This window comes from Anomaloglossus baeobatrachus, chromosome 6 (genome assembly GCF_048569485.1).
Source record: "Anomaloglossus baeobatrachus isolate aAnoBae1 chromosome 6, aAnoBae1.hap1, whole genome shotgun sequence".
Lineage (NCBI taxonomy): Eukaryota > Metazoa > Chordata > Amphibia > Anura > Aromobatidae > Anomaloglossus > Anomaloglossus baeobatrachus.
The window spans coordinates 146721783-146744073 of record NC_134358.1 but is presented as its reverse complement, the minus strand read 5'-3'; the positions used below and the strand labels follow the sequence as shown (position 1 = coordinate 146744073).

The 22291-nt window shown below is 42.6% G+C and overlaps 1 protein-coding gene across 1 annotated transcript in view; it reads right to left on the bottom strand.

The window, feature by feature from the left end:
* PRKDC (protein kinase, DNA-activated, catalytic subunit) overlaps window positions 1-22291 on the bottom strand; it is a 527347-nt gene that overhangs the window by 155039 nt on the left and 350017 nt on the right. The window contains exons 45-48 of the mRNA XM_075353287.1: window positions 15337-15409; window positions 9170-9318; window positions 4910-5050; window positions 2560-2679 (exon numbers count right to left, since the gene is read on the bottom strand). Coding sequence (XP_075209402.1) covers window positions 2560-2679; window positions 4910-5050; window positions 9170-9318; window positions 15337-15409 — 483 coding nt within the window. The remainder of the gene's footprint in view (window positions 1-2559; window positions 2680-4909; window positions 5051-9169; window positions 9319-15336; window positions 15410-22291) is intronic.

Genomic DNA, 22291 nt, shown 5'->3' with positions numbered 1-22291 from the left:
TGCTCCCTCCCCTGTCACCCCCGTGATCTGTGCTCCCTCCCCTGTCACCCCCATGATCTGTGCTCCCTCACTTGTCACCCCCTGTGATCTGTGCTCCCTCACCTGTCACCCCCGTGATCTGTGCTCCCTCACCTGTCACCCCCGTGATCTGTGCTCACTCACCTGTCACCGCCATGATCTGTGCTCCCTCACCTGTCACCCCCGTGATCTGCTGTCCGCTCTCCCTCCACCTCTCACCCCCGTGATCTGCGCTCTGCTCACCTGTCTCCCCCGTGATCTGCGCTCTGCTCACCTGTCTCCCCCGTGATCTGCGCTCCCTCACCTCTCACCCCCGTGTTCTGTGCTCTGCTCACCTGTCTCCCCCGTGATCTGCGCTGCGCTCCCTCTCCCACCTCTCACCCTCCCCGATCTGCTGCCTCCATCTCCTGTGATCCTGCTGCCTAGATCCATCCTGTAGGGTAACTATCCCCAATCTCACCTCCCACTCCCCTTCCCTCCCATCCTCTGCCGCTCCTGCATCCACTGCGCCCTCTCCCATCCGCCCCCACCCTATCCCAGCCGCCGCCGTCTCACATTCACAGATGCTCCCTTTATATGCCGATGCCCCCCCATCTGCCGCCCCCCAATCTGCCGCTGTTCTGATCCAACCTGTAAGTATTGTTCGTGGCTCTTTTCTAACTATCCCCAATCGCATCTCCCACTCCCCCTCCCCCACCTGCCTGCCGCCAAGTGCTGATCAGCTACGTGATTGGCTGATCAGGTGCGTAATTGTTGCTCTAGCTTTTGCTTTTTTTTGTGCACCCCAAATAAAGAAACAAAACATGAACAATTAGGTAACTGATCAGCAATCGTCCTGCAGTCGTACTCGACTTTGGACAGGACTTCTTTTTTCCATCCCACCTAGTCCCCCCCCCCCCCCTTTTTTTGCAGAACATTTGTGCGTGCGCCCTATTTTTTCTTCTATGCCATGGGGTCACATGTGGGGGAGAGCTCCACTGTTTTGGCACCTCAGGGGGTCTCCAAACACAACATGGAATACGCTAATTATCCGAGACAATTTTGCATTTTAAACATCAAATGACGCATTCTGAGCCCTGCTATGCACCCAAACATTTGATTTCCACCACATATGAGCTGTCTGTGTACTCAGGAGAAATTGCACAATACATTTTATGGTGCAATTTTTCCTGATACCCTTGTGAAAAAAAAGCTACCTGGTTGAAGTAACAATTTTGTGGTAAAAAAAATTTTTTTATTTTCACGGCTCAACTCTATTAACTTTTGTGAAGCCCCCAGAGGTTCAAAGTGCTCAATAAACATCTAGATAAATTCCATGAGGTGTCTAGTTTCCAAAATGGGGTCACATGTGGGGGAGCGCCACTGTTTCGGCACCTCAGGTGCTCTCCAAACGCAACATGGTGCGGCTAACTATTCTAGCTAATTTTCTGTTCAAAAAGTCAAATGACGCTCCTTCCCTTCCAAGTCCTGCCATGCGCCCAAACAGTGTTTTTTCGCCACATATGAGGTATTTGCGTGCTCAGAAGAAATTGCCCAACAAATTTTGGGGGTTCATTTAATCCTGCTACCCTTGTGAATATGCAATATTTGAGCCTAAATTAACATTTTTGTTGCAAAAAGTAAAATGTTCATTTTTTCCTTCCACATTGCTTTAGTTACTGTGAAGCACCTGAAGGGTTAATAACCTTCTTGAATGTGGTTTTGAGTAGCCTGAGGGGTGCCATTTTTGGAATGGTGTCACTTTTGGGTGTTCTGTGTCATGTAGACCTCTCAAAATCACTTCAAATGTGATGTGGTCCCTAAAAAGTGTGGCTTTGTAAATTTTGTTGTAAAAATGAGAAATTGCTCATAAACTTTGAACCCCTATAACTTCCTTAAATTTTTTTTTTTTCCCCAAATTGTTCTGATGTAAAGTAGACATGTGGGAAATGTTATTTATTAATTATTTTGTGTCATATGTCTCGTTGGTTTTAGAGCATAAAAATTCAAAGTTTGAAAATTACAAAATTTTCACAAAATTTCCGTTTTTTTTCACAAAGAAACGCAAAAAATATCGGCCTAAATTTACCACTAACATGAAGCCCAATATGTCACGAAAAAACAATCTCAGAATCACCGGGATCCGCTGAAGCGTTCCAGAGTTATAACCTCATGAAGTGACACTGGTCAAAATTGCAAAAAATGTCCTGGTCTTTAGGGTCAAAATAGGCTTGGGGCTGAAGGGGTTAACATACTCCTGTATGGCATTTTTGTGCTTGCTTTTCCTTTATTCAAAAGTATTATTAAAACTTAGAAGGTGATGTGTCTAAAAACAAAGTGGAGCAATGAAGCAATGCCAAATACATGGAATTGTTATTGAAGTCATAATAAAGTCCAACAATAATCCGCAAATTCCTAATAAGCTAGGGACCAATGAAAAATAATAATGACCCGTAACATCACTCAAAAGCAACAAGATCATTACAGTCAATCATTACTGTATTCCTAATAAGAGGTGTATGTGGCATAAAAAAAACAGAAAATAATTTTTGTAGAACCTACTTCTTCAGTGTTAACAATAAGCTTGGAAATGAAAAGGCGAATGTTCAGTGGTGTGGAGGGATTTCCCAGTTTAGAATGTAAAAAGTTCATCCATGGTGGAAGGTCTTCTGGCACTTTACCCTGAATGCAAACAGAAGAGAGATATACTTAAAATCATAACAGTAGAATCTACAGTCTGTCAATATAAAAACTGTGGCTTTTCTGCTCGAGGTATCTCTAGTTCCAGCTTCAACTTGTTAACTATACTGGAAAAAAGAAACATGAGTACTTGCTAAGCCATTACTTTCCATAACACAGTTTTGAAACATAAGGCCTAAAAGGGTTGCCCCAGGAACAAAGTACCGTATTTTTCGCTTTAAAAGACGCAGCCCAAATTCAGGGCAAAAAAAAAGTGAAGAAAAAAAAAAAAAAGGAGGGTCCGTCTTGTAATCCGGTGGTGTATTACCGGTGGTGGTGGAGTCAGAAAGGCAGGGGCGGTGGGTGTCCCAGAAACTGTATGCTGTGCTGGTGCAACGGCGGAGGCTGGGGCTGCGGAGGAGGCTCAGGCTGGCATGCTCGGACAGCTGATGTGGCGGCGGCTGCGCACGGTGAGGACTTCAAAGAAATGGCGCCTGGAGTCAGCGCAGATTGAGCTCTAGGCTCAATGGCCAGCTGAAATCTCATCTGTGCAAGTGTCACCTCAGGGTGCCATTTTCCTGAAGTCCGTTGGAGGGAGATCAATGGGCCAGAGGCAGTGCCTGAGCAGATGAGAGCTTGAGCCGAGAGCTCCATCTGCGCACGCGCAGACTCCGTGTGGCACTATTTGAAGTCCTCACTGCCCGACCTGCAGCTCCAGTCCAACCGCCGGAGACCCCGCACAGTATCCGGAGTCCCCGCACAGTAGCCGGAGTCCCCGCACAGACACAGCATAGCCGCTGCAGCCGCCGGAGACCCCGCACAGACGCTGAAGACACTGCACAGCTGCTTTAGCTTCTGCACAGCCACCGCAGCCCCTGCACAGCGCCTCAGCATTCTCCCGGCCTCTTGTGACCCCTCTCCACCACCCTGGTAAGCTACATTCAGATTATAAGATGCACCCCACACTTTCCTCCCAAATTTTTGGGAGGAAAAGTGTGTCTTATAATCTGAAAAATATGGTACTTTTAGCTAAAAGATCTTTGAGAAACAATAAGATCCACAATTTGATATGTTACAAAAAAAACAAAAACAAAAACAAAACGTTCCTGTGCGGAGAGAATTTTATAAATTTGCCCCTGCTATGTACGGTCTTATTTGCTGTGTCCAATAATCCAAAACTGCTTCAGTTCATGGACAGCACAAATCAGAGCTCTTGACCTGGGAAGGAAGTATAAGAGAGGATACAGACAACAAAGCAGGGGCTAGCAGCTGCTGTTTTCTGTGAGGCAATACATTTTTCTGTTTGTTTTATTGAAGGAGCAAGTGTTTCTCAAGGGGTACTGAACCCCATTGGTCGCTGAGCTTGTATATCAATATCTTGATTTATTATGAGCTTAGAGGGCTGGAGATGTACTTACAACTGTGATCAAACAAGAATGAAAATGCTTTACTTCACAGAAAGCAGCTGCAAGCCCCTGCTTTGTTGTCTGTATACTCACATCATGAGCTTATCCTTCCTTCAATGGCCATGAACTGGAGCAGCACTGCAAGGTCAGATACAGCAAATAAGACAGTACAGGGGAGCACATTTATAAGATTATCTCAGCATAGAAACATTTTTTTAGCTTATTCAATTGTGGAACTTATTATTATTCCAAGATCTATTACCATATTTATCGGACTATAAGACACACCTAGATTTGGACAACAGAAAATAAGAAAAAATAATAATATGAAAACTACCGTGATGATGTAAAGGGGGTCATGTCACTAATGTCTCTGGTTGTGTGCGTTTCTTGGTGCTCTAGGGTAAAAGAGGGTGTAATGATATATTCCAAAGTGGTAGAAGTATATTAGGAGGGTTGTATAAAACAAAGGGACTCATATACTTTCCCCAATAGTGACATAACAAGGTTCCACTACAGTTTAGTTTGATTGTCTTGTACCAAACGTCATAAAGAATACAAGACCATTTATTTGGAATTGGCTACGTTCCTGGTATCTTACATTTGTAATGTTTTTCATTTATGCCACTAAACTCCTTATACATGATTTAGCGCACTGTACACCTCAGTAGAGGTTATTCCAACTTCCACACTATAAAGGACGCCTATTTAGAAAAACATTATCTTACTAGAAAGTGCGTCATAGTCAAAAAAACAACAGCAATTAAAATGAACTTTGCTCATGGGACAACCCCTTAAAGGCTTCCAAAACAAAAAGTTTTCCATACCTCCTCTACTTTTGGCGTTAGGTCATTTTTCTGCATATGTTTAATTAGACCAGTCATAGTCGCCATGGATTCATGCTGATTTAGTTCATCCATTTCAAACTCCATAGTATCTTCTGGGCTCTGGACTTCAGAGTTGTGATCCTGTCATAACAGTGCTGAATTAGAAAACATTCTTCATATGAAAATAAATTAAATGCCAATTTAGACATGACAGAGCTTATATGTACAGTGGAACCTTGGTTTATGAGAACAATCCGTTCTGGGAGTGTGCATGTAAACCAAGTTACTCGTCTAGCAAAGCAAAATTTCCCATAGGAAATAATGCAAGCTCATACAATTCATTCCACAACTTGTTCAATGTCCCGTCCTGGTCCCCTATTGTGCCATTCCACACATACACACACACACACACACACACATATTATGCTCACCTTACCTACCGTTCAATTGACGGCCTCCCGGTTCTTGTAGTTCGCCAGTACAGGATGCGTATCGGGTAACCGTCGCGATCGATGCTGGAGCTTCCACTGGCAGAGCGCTAACGTCAAAGGCAGGAGCCGCTTGCCTCTGATTGGCCAGCGTGCTGCCTTTGAGTAGCGGAAGTTCCTCCATCGTCGCGATGGTTACCAGATATACATCCTGTACCAGCGAACTACAAGAACCATGAGGCCGGCGATGGAACGGAAGGTAAGGTGAGCATAATATATGTGTGTGTGTGTGTGTGTGTGTGTGTGTGTGTGCGTGCATGCGTGTTTGTGCAGACTGCAAGAGCGGGTCAGAGCGCGGTTAAAATACAGAACCGGAAGTGTGTGCGGTGAGCATTTGCTTGTACAGCAAAGCTTCCTCGTAAACTGAGTTACAAATTTACTGTACAGCAACCTTTGCTCATATAGCGAAATACTCGCAAACCGGGTTACTTGTAAACAGAGGTTCCACAGTATTACATATTGAACGAAAGACTATACATTTTTTCGAAAATACAATAGGAAAAATTAAGTATTTTATACACGGCCGATTTTGCAAGCTTTCCCCACTGTAAGTACACAGCGACTGAAATAGACAGAATAAAACAAAAATCCAGAAAATCACATTGTATGATTTTTAAATAATTTACATTTTATTGCATGGAATAAGTATTTTGATACAATAGAAAAACAGATATTAATATTTGGTACAGAAACCTTGTTTGCAATTACAGAAGTCCCGCTTTCCTGTAGTTCTTGACCAGACTTGCACACAATGCAGCAGGGATTTGGCCCACACATCTGTACTAGAGATGAGCGGACTGGCAGATAACTGGGACCAGCGGGTCTATTACTTTTTTTTTTTTTTTTTTTAAATCCGGTTCCAGTCTGGAATCCAGTTCCCATATAAGTCTACGGGGACCAGAATCCGGCGATTAAAAATGGTGGTGGAAGGGATAGGGGAGTAGGAGAGCACGCGGTGCACTCACCGAAGCTCCGTGTCTTGGCATCAAGCTGTATCCTGGTCATGCCTTCACTTCCGGAGCCGATAATTAAATATGCACTGCTTTCCCCGCTCACCAGCAACTATGATTTGTTGCAGAACAACGCGCTCCCAGCCTGTGTGACAGCGTGTCTGACGCTTCTACTCGCAGGTGCTATGTTCGTCTAGATCGTGCAGTAAAAATAAATAAAACAATTGGTGTAGGGTTCCCCCATATTATGATACCCAGCACAGAAAGCCAATGGCTACAGGCTGTAGCCCCAGCTCTGCATTTATCTAGACTGTGTATCAAAATAAAAAAAACCTCATGCAATTCCTCTTAACTATTTAAATAAATAATTTAAAAAAAAAACGACGTGCGGTCCTCCTTAATTTTGATACCCAGCCATGATAAAGCCCAAAACCTGGTACTGGTATTCTTAGACTGGGGAGGCCTATAGTTATTAGGCAACCTGTAGCTGTCCGAGATTGTCACATCCATTAGTTGCGACAAGCTCAACGCTTTACCCAGCACTTCCCGATTGCCCTGATGTGGTGGCTGTTGGGGTAATGAGGGGTTAAGAACAGCACACAGCTGCCACTAAGCCCTAGATTAGTAATGGGGAGGGTTTATGAGACCCCCCCTTAATTAATCTGTAAGTGAAAGTAAATAAACATCGACAAAATCCTTTACGTGGCATAAAATACAAAAAAACACCTTTTTTCACTACTTTATTAACACCAAAACACCCCTTGCAGGTCCGACGTAATCCACACAAGTTCCCACGACGATCCCAGCCAAGTGATGACGATTTAGGGCTGAAATTTTCACATTAGATTCATGCACCAAATTTACATCTCCTGGCAGAAAACTGCATCAGGCTGCAGGTTGCTATTTTTAGGCTGGGGGGAAGGTCCAATAAGCATGGACCTTCCCAGCCTGACAATACCAGCCCTAGCTGTAGGGCTTTATCATGGCTGGGTATCAAAATTGGGGGTGACCGCATTCCGTTGTTGTAAATTACTTATTTAAATAATACACAAAAAAGCCGCATGCAGTTCCTCTTATTTTGATACACAGACAAGATAAACGCAGGGCTGGGGCTGCAGCCTGTAGTCATGGGCTTTGTCTGTCCAGGGTATCATAATATGGAGTGATCTTACGCTAATTATTTTATTGTTATTTTTATTTATTTATTTTTAGACCACAGACAGGCTCTGTGAGCGATTGCAGTCAGATGCGGTCACACAGGCAGGGAGCACGTCTGACTGAAACCAATCACAGACATCAGGACGGCCAATGGGCAGGGAAAGCAGTGTATATGCGATGAGATAATATGTGGCACCGGAAGTGAATGCGAGACCTGGAAGCAGTGTGCCGCCATGACGGAGCCTTGCTTCATTCTTATTTTTTTTTATTATTCCTTTATTTCTTTATTTTTCATTTCTTGAGTGTTGGATCAAGATCAAACACTCGGAATCCAGAGTACCTTTGAAATCGCACGAATCCTGACATTTACAGTCCGGATCCGCTCATCCCTACTCTGTACAGATCTGCTCCAGATCTTTCAGATTTCAAGATTATCACTGGGCAACATTGAGTGTCAGCTCCCTCCAAAGATTTTCTATTGGGTTCAGGTCTGGAGACTGGCTAGGCCACTCCAGGACCTTAAAATGTTTTTTTTTTTTTTGTAAAAAATAAATAAAAACAACAAAACTCGGCAGTATATCAAATACTTATATTTTCCCCACCGTAGTTGTATAAAGTCAATGGGTGGCATTATACTCCTCAATTTTTCATAAATTCTGCATTTGATGTGAACATGATAATACATGGATGAAGTGTGCCTCTAGTTACATCATGGGAGGGTGGAAATTCCATTTTCTAGGTAAACGTAAATCAAAATTACTCCTGCATGATAAAATCAACTTTATAAGGCTTCAATCAAAAGGTTAGACTGCATATATATGAAAACACACATAGTGCTAGCAATGGAAAATTGCCCTTCACTTTCATTTGCATGATAATACACATATCTGAAAGCAGCAGTAATCTGAAATGGGCACCGTGGTTAGAATGACTGAATATCACTTCTGTGGTCGAGGATTGTCAGTTAAACAAGAAAGGTAACTGACGGTTTTGCTTAGATTTTTTCTATCTTTATACTTTTACATTTTACTCCGCTAACCTGTATATTTTCCTTTTATAACTTTCCCATTTCATTTTTGCTTGCAGCAAATTTTACTGTGAATAACCAACATTTTTGTGTCATTTTCCCTCAACTTGATCATAAAAAACATGTCATGAATTAAAATAATTTACTTTGCTTTGTGCCATAGCTGAGATTTGCTCTGAAGTATAAAAGCGGGGGTGAACATCAACCGCAACGCCATAATTCTTTCCAAAGAGTAATAAGAGATCAGACGTTATTTAAGGGTGCCTTTACAGATGATTACCTGTAGCAGGCGCACCTAAGAAAGTTTGTTTTCTTAGTAAATACAGACAGTGTAAATAAGCTACCGATCATCGGACGAATAATCAAAACTCTTGTTTGTAGGGTGAAATGATTACTTAAACACTGCTGCCAGCATCACATGACCTTGTAATGCCGCAGTGACAGTCAATGCACACAGAATCATCATATTACATACGTATTGTTCTGTGAACATGATAAATGCCATCAGCCTGTCTAAACAGGTTACTAAATGACTGCCGATACGCTTTTATGTAGCCAAACGAATGTCTTAACGACCACCGTTGGCCACTGTAAATGCAGCGTAACTTGCTTAAATATACACTATTTTCTCAAATACCTTTGTTTTTCTCCTTCTTGGATTCTTTACTGGGTCCTGAGAACTGTAAGAAAAACTCTGAACTCCAGTTGAGAAGTCAAACTGGCTCATTTCTTCACTTAGACTGCTGTCTGCCATATAAGACTGGGAGGATAAATACTGGGGCTCATCTGTAATAGGGAAATAAACATGGGAAAAAGTCACATTACATACACAAACATGAAACAACACATCCAGTATCGTAAGTCAGATAAAAAAAAAAAAAGAGCACAAAACAATAATGCTTTATGTACACACCCTAAACTGTTCGTATAACAGTATCTACACTTTTGGCTTTTTTTTAATTTTTAAAAAACATTTCACAGCATACTAAATACAATAAAATTATTTAAAAATGTGCTTTATGCCCCAATTTCAGAATGATGTGTGTGACATTACTGTCTTCTCCTCATAGTGGCGCTGTGTGTGGCTGCGTCTTCATTGTGACTGTGTTTCAGAGAATCACAGTAAGGCCTAAGCCACACGGCGAGAAAATCGGTGCGAGTGGAGTGCGATAAAACATCGCATTCCCCTCGGACCAATTCTAGCCTGTGTGACAGCACACATGAGCGATTATTTTCTCAGCCCTAATCGGACCGAGAAAACAATCGCAGCATGCTGCGAGTGTAATGTGAGACTCTTTCTCTCGCACCCATTCAAGTGAATGGGGCGAGAGAAAAATCGCACTGCACTCGCGGTACACCGGTGTACCGTGCGTGCAGAGCGAGAATGTCTATAGCCGGCTACACAGGCGAGAGGGAGAGAAATCCCTCCCTCCCCTCCTGAGTGCCGGCCCGCCCCCCGCAGCTGAGGTCTGCTCGCACGAACGGACCTCAGTTGCAAGGACACAAGCATGAGACTCGGCTCTGCTGTACTGCCAGCACGAGCCGAGTCTCATGCAAGGGGATCGCAGTAGTCCCCGTGTGGCCCCAGCCTTAGGCCTAAGCCACACGGCGAGAAAATCGGCGCGAGTGGAGTGCGATAAAACATCGCATTCCCCTCGGACCAATTCTAGCCTGTGTGACAGCACACATGAGCGATTATTTTCTCAGCCCTAATCGGACCGAGAAAACAATCGCAGCATGCTGCGATTGTAAGGGGAGTATCCTTTTCTCTCGCACCCATTCAAGTGAATGGGGTGAGAGAAAAATCGCACTGCACTCGCCGTACACCGATGTACCGCGCGTGCAGAGCGAGAATCACAATAGCCGGCTACGGAGGAGAGAAGGAGATAAATCCCTCCTTCGTGCCGGCCCGCTCCTCCGCAGTGCTGGTCCGCCCCTCCGCATCGCCGGCCCGCCCCCCGCAGCTGAGGTTCGCTCGCAGGGTCGGACCTCAGACGCAGGTACGCTCGCATGACACTCGGCTCCTGCTGTGCTGCCAGCGCGAGCAGAGTCTCATGCGAGCATCGCAGTAGTGCCCCGTGTGGCCCCAGCCCAAGTGTATAATACTACAGCTAACTGCCCACTCGCTGCACAATTATAGCCTCTGCTTACACAGGTAATGTGCACAAAGCTCTATGTATTTACTGAGAAATACAGTAACAAACAAGAAGTGAGGACGCTGGCTATAGCTACAAGTCCTCTTCAGCTTGAAGCTGTGTTCATTAGCTATCAAATAGACGTTATGTCAAAGCATCCTTGTCAGGATCCCATGTGGAGTGCATACAGTGCAGTGGCGTTCTCCATGATCAGAGAACAGTCTTTCTTATGGTTAAGTAATGGGACCCGGATATCCACTCCTGATGAAGCTTTAATAGGTGAAACATGACAAAGAAAAGTGTACTTATTTCTGGGAAGTCATATGAACACTTCAACACTTGGTTTATAATCTGTTATACTGTCATGGCCAAAAGTGTTGGCATCTTGAAACTGATTTAGAAAATGAAGTATATCTCCCAGATAATGATTGCAATTACAGTACACATGGTTTGTTATACACATGTTTAATTCCCTTCTGTGTATTGAAACAACAGAATACAAAGGCAAATTGGACATAGTTTCAACGTAAAACGTCAATAATGGGCTGGACAAAATTGTTGGCACCCTCAACTTAATACTTGGTTGCACACATTTGGAATAAATAACTGCAATCACCTCCTACAACCATCAACAAGCTTCTTATTCTCAACTGAAATTTTGGAATCTTCTTTTGAAAACTTCTCCAGTTCTTTCATTTTTGAAGGGCGCCTTCTCCCAACAGCAATTTTAAGATCACTCCACAGGTGATCAATGGGATTTCGGATTAGGATTCATTGCTGCCACTTCAGAGCTCTCCAGCGCTTTGTTTCCATCCATTTATGGGTGCTTCTTGATGTTTGGGGTCATTGTCCTGCTGGAAGACCAATTACCTAGGACATAAACCCAGCTTTTGACACTGGGCAATTACATTGCGACCCAAAATCCTTTCGTAATCTTCAGATTTCATGATGTTTTGCACACAGTCAAGGCACTCAGTACCAGAGGCAGCAAAACAATCCCAAAAAACATCTTTGAATCTTCACCATATTTGACTGTAGGTACTGTGTTCTTTTTTTGTAGGCCTAATACCATTTTCGGTAAACAGTAGAATGAGGTGCTTTAACAAAAAGCTTTATTTTGGTCTCATCTGTTTACAAGACACTTTGCCTGGAAGATTTTGGCTTACTCACATACATTTTGGTAAACTGCAGTCTACCTTTTTTATGTCTCTGTGTCAGCAGTGGGGTCCTCCTGGTTCTCCTCCATAGCGTTTCATTTCATTCAAATGTCGACAGATAGTTTGTGATGACGCTGATGCACGCAGAGCCTGCAGGACAGCTTGAATTTCTTTGGGACTTAAGATTGCTTATCCACCATTCGGACTATGCTGCGTTGCAACCTTCCATCAATTTTACTCTGTCGTTCACTTTCAGGGAGATTAGCTACGGTTTCATGGGTTGTTAACTTCTTGATTATGCTGCACACCATGTACAAAGGAACATATAACTTATAACCTTGAGACTGTTGATATTTTTCAAAAATTGTGTTCTCAAGTCCTCACACAGTTGTGTTCTCTTTCTAATCTCCATGCTTAATGTGTAACACAAATAATGCAAAGATTGAGTCAACATCTCCCTTTTTATCTGGTTTCAGATGTGATTTTCATATTGCCCACACCTGTTACTTGCCACAGGTGAGTTCTAATGAGCATCAAAAGCTAGAAATAAAGTTGTTTACCCACAATTTTGGAATGGACTATTTGGGTTTTTTTGGGGTATTTTGTGTGAAATTATGTCCAATTTGCCTTTTTCTGTTTATGTTTTTTTTTTAAGGGGGGGGTTGTGCTGCTTCAATACACACAAAGTAAATAAACATGTATATGACAAAGCATGTGTACTGTTTGATTGCAATAATCTTCTGGAACAAATACTTTATTTTCTGGAACAATTTCAAAGGTGTCAACACTTTCGGCCATGATTGTCTGTACATTATATGTAGGAGGTTTTGAGAATTTTTCTCTTGTATTGCCACGGTTTTGGTGTGTATCGTCTAGGGACAAACTAGTACTTTCTCTTTATAAGGTCAACTAGGGAATATTAGTATACAAAAGTCGTTTGGTGCTGCCTCACATGAGTCCCGCAAATATTTAGCTCTATTTTATTAGTCACTTGACTATACCCTTGACTATAGACATTTTATTTTTTTTTTAATCCAATTAGTTTTTATTGAAAACACGGCAGATACAAAATCATACATGGTAATTTAAGAGAACAATTGTCAACTGCCCGCACATGAGGGCTCCATACATTAATATACTCCGAGACAATCCAGTTACAATTCCTCTGCCTTACACTTTAACCACACAACAACATGGGGAGGGAGGAGAGGGGAGGAAAGATGGGGACTTCATTCAAGTAAGGGGGAACAAGAACAAAGGGGGAGGGGAGAAGGTAGGGTTGGGGGAGAAGTGGGGGGGGGGTTAGTAGGGGTACAGGGTTAGATGCCTGCCTGCATTACCAACCCCAGTCCACCAGCCGGGGCCATCAACTCCTAGATTTCTCTCATAAACTGCTGCCTCAGTCAGGGTCTCAATGCTTTAGCCCCCTGGCTAGCCGAGCCAGGGCTATAATTCCATCGGCTCTATCTCAACTAGGTGCTCTTTGCCCGGGGAATAGTTGTGTAATAGGTGTTGCATGGCTGGATGACAGCCAGGGTTCCCATATTGTAAGAATTCTAGTTTTTTGTTTTAGGGAGTGGGCAAGGCAGTATTCATATTGGCATTGTTGGTCGATCCTACTATATAACTCGGCTCCAGAGGGAGCTTCAGTGGCGACTATAGACATTTTATATAGGTGTGCTCTTTATATGACCATTTCAGTGAGTTCTTTTAATTTCCCTATGGCATATTAGGTGTATTTGTCGCCAAGTGGGGTGCCCCTTGCATCTATTAGGTTGAAAACCTCCGCAGTCAGGCATGGACAGTAATAGAGTGCAATACTATTTTCAGGTTATAACCGGGACACTATAGCCTTTTCCCTCTTAACATATATTTTCTATATTGCTCCATATAAAGGCCACGTGCACATGTTGAGAATTTGGTGAATTTTTACCTCAGTATTTGTTTCAATCCGGGTTTTGGCTACAATCAGAGGGAAAGTATAATAGAAACACAGCACCACTTCTGTATTTTTTACCCTCTCCTGGTTTTGGCTTACAAATACTAAGATACAAAACTCCCCAAATACTCAGCGTGTGTATGTGGCCGTAGGGGGTGACCATACCTTTCATATTCCAACTTTTTTTCTCCTTAGAGCAAATAAACTCTGTGATGGTTCTCCAATACATTCGTATAGAATAGAGCTCTTTTTGGGTGATATTTTTTTTATTTTCTCCTTATTATCTAATTGGTTCTTTGATAGAGTAGTTTTATATATATATATATATATATATATATATATATATATATATATATCTATATTTATTTATATTATTTATATTTATTTTTTTTTGTAATGAGTATATAAATCGGTGAACAATTTTCTATTTAGTATATGCTGATTTTTATTGCCAAAAGTGTGTATTAAAGTAAAAAAAAATGTGATTTTTGAAGTGATAAAACAAGTAAAAACTATATATAATTGGGATCACCATAATCGTACTGTCAGACAGAATACAGTTAAGACTATACACAATTTGGACATTTACAGTGATGTCACAGTTGTTACTCAAAGGAAAAAAGGGTGCTTTACACGCTGTAACATCGCTACCGATATATTGTCGGGGTCATGTCGTTACTGACGCACATCCGGCGCCGGTAGCGACATCGCAGCGTGTGACACCAAGGAGTGACAATCAACGATCGCAAAATTGTTCAAAAACGGTGATTGTTGACAAGTCGCTTTTTTCTTTAATATCGCTGCTGCCACAGGTACGATGTTGTTCGTCATTCCTGCGGCATCACACATCGCTATGTGTGACACCGCAGGAACGACGAACATCTCCTTACTTGCATCCACCGGCAATGCAGAAGGAAGCAGGTGTGCGGGATGTTACGTTACGCTCAACTCTGTCCCTTCGCTTCTATTGGCTGGCCGCTTAGTGACACCACAGTGACGTCGCTATGACGCCGACCGCACCTCCCCCTTGAAGGAGGGATTGTTCGGCGGTCACAGCGACGTCGCCGACAAGGTATGTTCGAGTGACACTGCCGTAGCGATAATGTTTGCTACGGCAGCGAGCATCAAATGTCGCACGAACAACACAGGCTGGTGTTATCGCACTCAACATTGCTAGCAATCGCTAGCGATGTTGCAGAGTATAAAGCACCCTAAAGAGTCCTGTGTTGACAGAAAACCACAATTTGTCAATAAGTCTTATTTTTATGAGATCTATTCTGTCACACGACTTTTTGTAAAAGTAAAACTCTCCAGCTCCAAAAGATGCTGGTGAATTTTCAAACCAATAATGATACTGTACTAGGGATGTGAATGGAGGCAAAACCCACAATAACGTTATGGTCAACGCTATGGTTGATTTGGTGGAGAAATAGCACAAGGCTGGTGCACCCATAATAAATTAATTTTTAATTTTTGGGGGTTCCTTTAAACCTCAATGCTTACAGAGAAGGAATAAGAGAAACTAGCTAGGAATGTAATCTCTACCAACTGGAATTTGTCAGTGCAAACACACCTGAATCCTCATTTGCATCTTCCCTTGCTTTCTTGCGTATAGCGAGATACTTTTTCTTTCGTTCCACTGGCACCTATAACGTACAACAGAAAAAATTACAAAAGGTACCAATTCAAGACTTTTCACGAAGAATATGGTTGAGTTTGGAAAGTACTAGTGGTTTTATCCCGCATACAAATAAATCTGAAAACATTAATGGCTTATGAGTAAAGTCTGAATCACTATATACAATGCCGGTCTAGTCTCCCTTTCAGATTAACTCAATGTATGCACTACACTTCAGGAATCTGATGCCAGCAAAGTCAAATGAGAATTCCTTTCAGGTTGTGGGATAAAACTGCACTAAAAAAATTCATCAAAAACTGCTGCAAAAATCCAACGTGTGCACACAGCCTTACAATACATCATTTTTTCCTTGTAATTGCTAAACAGGCTCGATGTTGAGATCAGCGTTCTGTGGGGCCATATCTCTCACAGGACTCCTTGTTCTTTATGCTGATAATAGTTTCTAATGACATATTGTCTGCATGTCTGAGGTTGTTGTCCTGCTGCTGAAAAAATTTGTAGGTAATCAGACACCTCTTTAATGGTATTGCATAATGGGTAAGTATATGCTTACATTTGTCAGTGTTAAGGACATCATTAACACATTAACGAGATATGATGTAAAGTTACGCCATATGTCGTGTCCCTGCCTTTGGTATGGGTTCGCAAGCTGAGTCCGCACCTTTCCCAGCAGATGATGGCTTAAATATTCAGCCATCATCTGCCTATAACATCCACAGGTGGAACGGAGCTCCACCCACGGCTGTAAACATGCTAAATGCCACTGTCAATCTCTGCACCGGCAGAAGGGCACGTCATTCCTCACGCCCACCAGTGCTATGAGGGGCGATCCAAAAGTAATGATAATAGGTTATTTATATTGCACAAAGAAATTAAAATAAAATGTTTTCTTCTCTCTTAGGTACCCACTAGTCCAGGAAAAAAAAAATCATTTATTTAAATAGGCCACGATTCCCGGGAGCTACATTCATTTGAATATGAACTGCCGAGGAGTGAACATCAAAATGGAAAAAAACGAGCTCAGAGCTGTCATCAAATACCTCTGCTTGAAAAAAATGACTACCAAAGACATACACAGCGACTTGGTGGAAACATTGTGGGACTCTTCTCCTCCATATTCCACAGTTGCACGCTGGGCCAAGGAATTTAAGCTGGGAAGAACATCGACGGAAGATGAACATCGTTAAGGACGCCCATCCACGTCCCTCAATGAAGAAAACGTGTAAAAAGTTGAAGAAGTTGTATTGGCAGATCGAAGAGTGACTATCAGGCATGTAGCTGGGGTCACAGGGATCTCATATGGCAGTATTCAAAGAATCCTTGCAAACGAATTGCATATGAGAAAGGTCTCCGCGCGTTGGGTGCCAAAAATGTTAACCGACGAGCAAAAGAAGAAAAGAGTTGACATTTCAATAGCAAATCACGAAAAGTTCCAAGCAGACAAGGAGAATTTCTTGTCACGTTTTTTGACCATGGACGAGACCTGGATCCACCACTTTGATCCCGAAACTAAACAACAAATCGATGACATTGAAACGAGCCGACGAACCGACGCCGAAGAAATTCAAAGTGTCAAGCTCAGCAGGGAAGGTTATGGTGTCCGCTTTTTGGGACGCTGAAGGAATTATTATGGTGGACTATTTGGAGAAGGGAGCCACTATTACGGGCTCCTACTATGCAGAACAAATAAGAAGATTGCGGGAGGCTATCAAGGAGAAAAGGCGCAGCAAACTGCGGGCTGGAGTGCTGTTTCACCAAGATAACACGCCGGCTCACAAAGCTGCAGTTTCCATGGCAACCATTCAAGACGTGGGCTTTGAACTGGTGGAACACCCCCCCTATTCACCAGATCGAGCCCCCAGTGACTTCTTTCTCTTTCCTCGCCTCAAGGAACACCTCCGGGGAAAGAAATTTGACGACAATAGCGACGTGATAACCGCTGTTGGGGATTTTTTTGAGGGTCAAGATCAAGAATTTTTTTCGAAGGGAAATTAAGTTTAGAAAAGAGATGGACTAAATGTATAGACTTGTTAGGAGACTATGTAGAAAAATATTTTTTTGTTTTAATATATTCATTGTGTTTATTATTGATTATCATTACCTTTGGCTCGCCCGTCATAAATGGGGTGTTCTGACACTCCTATTCTCTTGCATGCTCTGGCTCATGCTGCCTTAGGGTAAGTTCACACAGTGCGTTTTTCAGGTACGTTTTTGCTCAGAAAACTGCATGACTTTGCTTCCCCAGCAAAGTCTGAGTTTTCATTATTGCTGTCTGCACACAGCGTTTTTTTTAGCTGCGTTTTTGTGCTGCACACAAAAACGCAGCATGTCAATTATTTTTGCGTTTTTCACAGCGTTTTCCACCCATTGAGTTCAATGAGATGTTCAAAAATGCAATGAAAAACACAAATTGCAAATATAGCTGCGTTTTAGTGCGTTTCTATGACTAAAAACGCAGCTAAAAACGCAAGTTGTGGGTAGTAAAGTGACATGTACAGGAAGAGGATTCCTTCTGTCAGTAAACACAAAAGCATGAATCCTCCCGGTACCGCCACCGCTGCTTCAATCTTCCTTGCGGCGCCATGTCAGCTCCCGTGCGGCGCCATGGCCGGGTGGAAGGTGGAAGCAGCTGCGAAAACAAAAGTGAACAGTAGAAAAAAAAAAAAAGTTATACTCACCTGTCTGCAGACTCCCGGGTGCCATGTTCGCTCCCAGCTACTCTCCCGGTACCGCCGCTCCGGCTGTGTGCAGTCTCCCCGGGCACGTCCGATGGCTGCAGGACCTGGCAGTGGATCACCTGATGCGGTCACCTGACGCATCAGCTGATCGTAAGTCTCGCGGTGATGCCGGCGCCCGGCCGGTTTCACCTATCAGCTGATCCTGCCATCAGGAGACTTCATCAGCTGATTACCGGCAGCTCCTGCAGCGATCAGACAGGATCAGACTCCCATCCGATCGCTCCAGGAGCTGCCGGTAATCAGCACATAAGTGAGTATTTTTTTTTTTTTTGCACTGATGCATCAGCTGATTGTATAAACGGCTCTTATACAATCAGCTGCTGTGTGATGTGATTCACGTCCTTTAACCTGACATCATCTGATCGGTATGCCTTCCAGCAAACCGATCAGATGACATTGGATCCGGATTGGACGGCACGGGACCCTTGACCCAGGATTACTGCTAAGGGGGAGTTCTTTAATTCAGTAAAGATGGAGTCACTAATTTTGTTGTGTTTTATTTCTAATAAAAATATTTTTCTGTGTTGTGTTTTTTTTATCTTTACTAGAAATTCATGGTGGCTATGCCTAATATTGGCAAGACAACATGAATGTCGGGCTTAGGGCCAGTTGAAAATATACAGCTATCCCTAACCCCATTATTCCCCAGCGAGCCACCAGTCACCAGGGCAGCTGGAAGAGTTGGATACAGCGCCAGAAGATGGCGCTTCTATGGAAGCACCATTTTCTGGGGTGGCTGCGGACTGCAATTCACAGTGGGGGTGCCCAGAAAGCATGGCCACCGTGCACTGCGGATTCCAATCCCCAGCTGCCTAGTTGTACCTGGCTGGACACAAAAATTGGGTGAAGCCCACGTCATTTTTTTTTTTTTAATTTCATGAAAGTCAAAAAAGGGCTTCCCTATATTTTTGGTTCCCAGCTGGGTACAAATAGGCAGCTAGGGGTTGGGGGCAGCCTGTACCTGCCTGCTGTACCTGGCTAGTATACAAAAATATGGCGAAGCCCACGTCATTTTTTTTGGGGGGGGGGCAAAAAACTCCTGGATACAGTCCTGGATGGAGGATGCTGAGCCTTCTAGTTCTGCAGCTGCTGTCTGCTCTCCCTCATACACTATTGGATTGTAAACAAAAGAGGACAAAGAAGGAAATATGGCACAAAGTATTGCAAAAAAGGTTATAAATTTTATTGGAAATATCATTAAAAATATTAATCTCACAAAAATCACAATATTTGCAATGTAAAATGAGCAAGGATGAAATCACAGGGTCATGGATGGATCAAAACTCACAAATATAGTATTGAACACAATTGTAGTGATACAACCCTAACGACCACAGAAGGAGAGCCCACCTGCCGCCACACTCTGCCTCCACATCAGGTATACTCGCTGGCTCAGTTTCCTTTCATGCCAGCGGTGCATTTTTGGCACTTCACTTTCTCCCGCTGACATGTCTGGCACTTCTTCCTACTATCCCCTGTGTCCGGCTTCAGTTGTGCATGGCTGATTATGACTGTGGTTCATTATTATCCTTACTTCTGCCTCACGTTAGTACTCCACACTATTGGCGCATACAACTGATTCTGGACTCTTGTTTACTTGTTCACCCTTCACATGGGCAATCTTGCTATTACTCTGCCCACTATTATTGTAATTAGTTTTACAATAGGGATTGCTTACGCCTTGGTGCGCCTTTTGCCTCTATATTAGGCATACTCCTAGTGTCTATTCTTGTCAGCAGTGCACTTCAGGTACATTACTCTCTCCCGCTGATACCCCTGGCACTTTACATCATTAGCCAGTGTCCAGTTTCAATTGTGTATGGCTGATCAGGAATTTGGTCAAACGTTTTTTCATTTTGTCTTACCTCTTGCTCCATGACTATTTAAATCGGCGCATATACAACTGATCCTGAGCTCTTCATTTTTTGTTTGCCTACTATACAGGTGATAGTGTCAGCGGTGCACCTCAGGTACACTATTCTCTCCCGCTGATAGTCTTGGCACTTTACATCATCAGCCAGTGTTCAGTTTCAGTTGTGTATGGCTGATCAGGAATTTGGTTCAACCTTTTTATTCCTGCCTTACCTCTTGCTCCATGACTATTTAAATCGGCGCATATACAACTGATCCTGAACTCTTATTATTTTTTTTTTTTTGCCTACTGTACAGGTGATAGTGCCATCACTTTGTTTATTACTGTTTAATCAGTTTCACGACACTACACCCACACCTCTCTGTCACACGACTATTTCCATTACCCCTCCTGGATGCACCACTGTTAGCCCGCAATATCCACAATTTTTCTTAGTTTTCTTCTTCCCTTTGGCATTCCCTGTTATACACAGGCTTATGCATCTGGGCTTTTTTGAATTCCCACCCACTTTTTTTCTTTTTGTGGACTACCAGTGGTGCACCCATAGAGGGTTTCCTGTGATTACCTCCACACGACTACATAGGATCCCCTATTGTGGAATCCTCTTTCCTCTTTTCTTACAGGGCATTTCTTACCATTTTGATTACCACATTGTGGTTCAAATGTCAATTTATCTATTTTCTAATATTTGTGGAGTACTAGTGCCATCTTTATTTCAGGGCTCTCCTCCTGTGGCGGTTAGGGTTGTATCACTACAATTGTGTCCAATACTATATTTGTGAGTTTTCATCTATCCATGACCCTGTGATTTCATCCTTGCTCATTTTACATTGCAAATATTGTGATTTTTGTGAGATTAATATTTTTAATGATATTTCCAATAAAATTTATAACCTTTTTTGCAATACTTTGTGCCATATTTCCTTCTTTGTCCTCTTTGTTTACAATGTTCTTTGAAGTTGGCACTTTTCCTGTGGGAAATTGTTCTGATCTTTCCCCCAGTGTATATATAGACTAGCCATGCAATTTTTGTTTACAATACACTATTGGATGTAGGATGCTGAGCCTTGTAGTTCTGCAACTGTTGTCTGCTCTCCTGCATACACTATTGGATGGAGTATGTCTGCCTTGTAGTTCTGCTCCCCCTGCCTCTCCCTCCAGCATACAGTCCTGTATGGAGCATGCTGAGCCTTGTAGTTCTGCAGCTGTCTGCTCTCCTGCATACACTAGTGGAGAATGAAGAACATATTGAAGAAGGAAATTACATCAGACCTTTTTTTTTTTTTCAACAATCTTTAATGGCATTGTTCACTGATAAACGCATAAAAACGCAGTGAGCAAAAAGCAGGAAAACGCAGCAAAAAAACGCACCAAATCGTGGTAAAAACGCACGCGTAAAAAAAAAAAGCAGTGTGTGAACCTAGCCTTATTGAGTCTTTCTTAACTTCTGTAGCCAGCTTGTACCTTAGTGGAATTACCATAGGGACCATCAACTGCATTTAGAGTGTCATTCTCAGGTCTTAGGTCAGCCCACAGATCAGGTGTGAGTAACCAGCTTGCCCTTTTACTGGTTTTTGCTAATGTCTCATTGTGGTCCTACATATCGGGCATTGCTCTACTACTCGCTAGCCTGAATGGTTATTATTCTATCTACCAAGTGTTTTGGCTTATTAGAACCTTAAAAAAAGGACTATGTTTTGAGGAGCCTAATGCCGGACCTCTGTTCTCAGATAAGTAGTGATTTACTTTCTAGGACACACTGATGTCCTTTTATTGTCTTTGTATAATAATTTTGTTTCTTGGTGCACAAATTAGTAGAGTGAGTTAGGGAATGCTAGGGTCTCACGTCGGTGAATGGGAGCACCACTAACCTAGGATGTCAAACCCTCCATTGTTAGGTAGAGTTAGTATTAGGGCCCATTAGGGTCAGCCTCCCCTTACCTTCTATGCTTAGCTACTATTTTTTAACTAGCTATTTTTCTCACCCTCTCTCATTCACTTGGTATATTTACATGTTGGTCAAATGACCATTTTAAATAAAATTAATAAAGGTTTAATTTTTAATGGGATAAAGGTCATTGTGTTTTTTTATACGGTAGCCCTCTCTCTATTAGTTATGGCTTTGGTATTTAACCGTACAATCTCACAAGATTGTATAATACTATTACTGAGGTTTTTGTACTGTGTATTTTTGCCAGCTTTTGGTCTACTCTTACCTATTGAGGTCATAGAGAGTGTCATCAAATATGCATTTTTCATGCTTTCAATTGTTTTTACA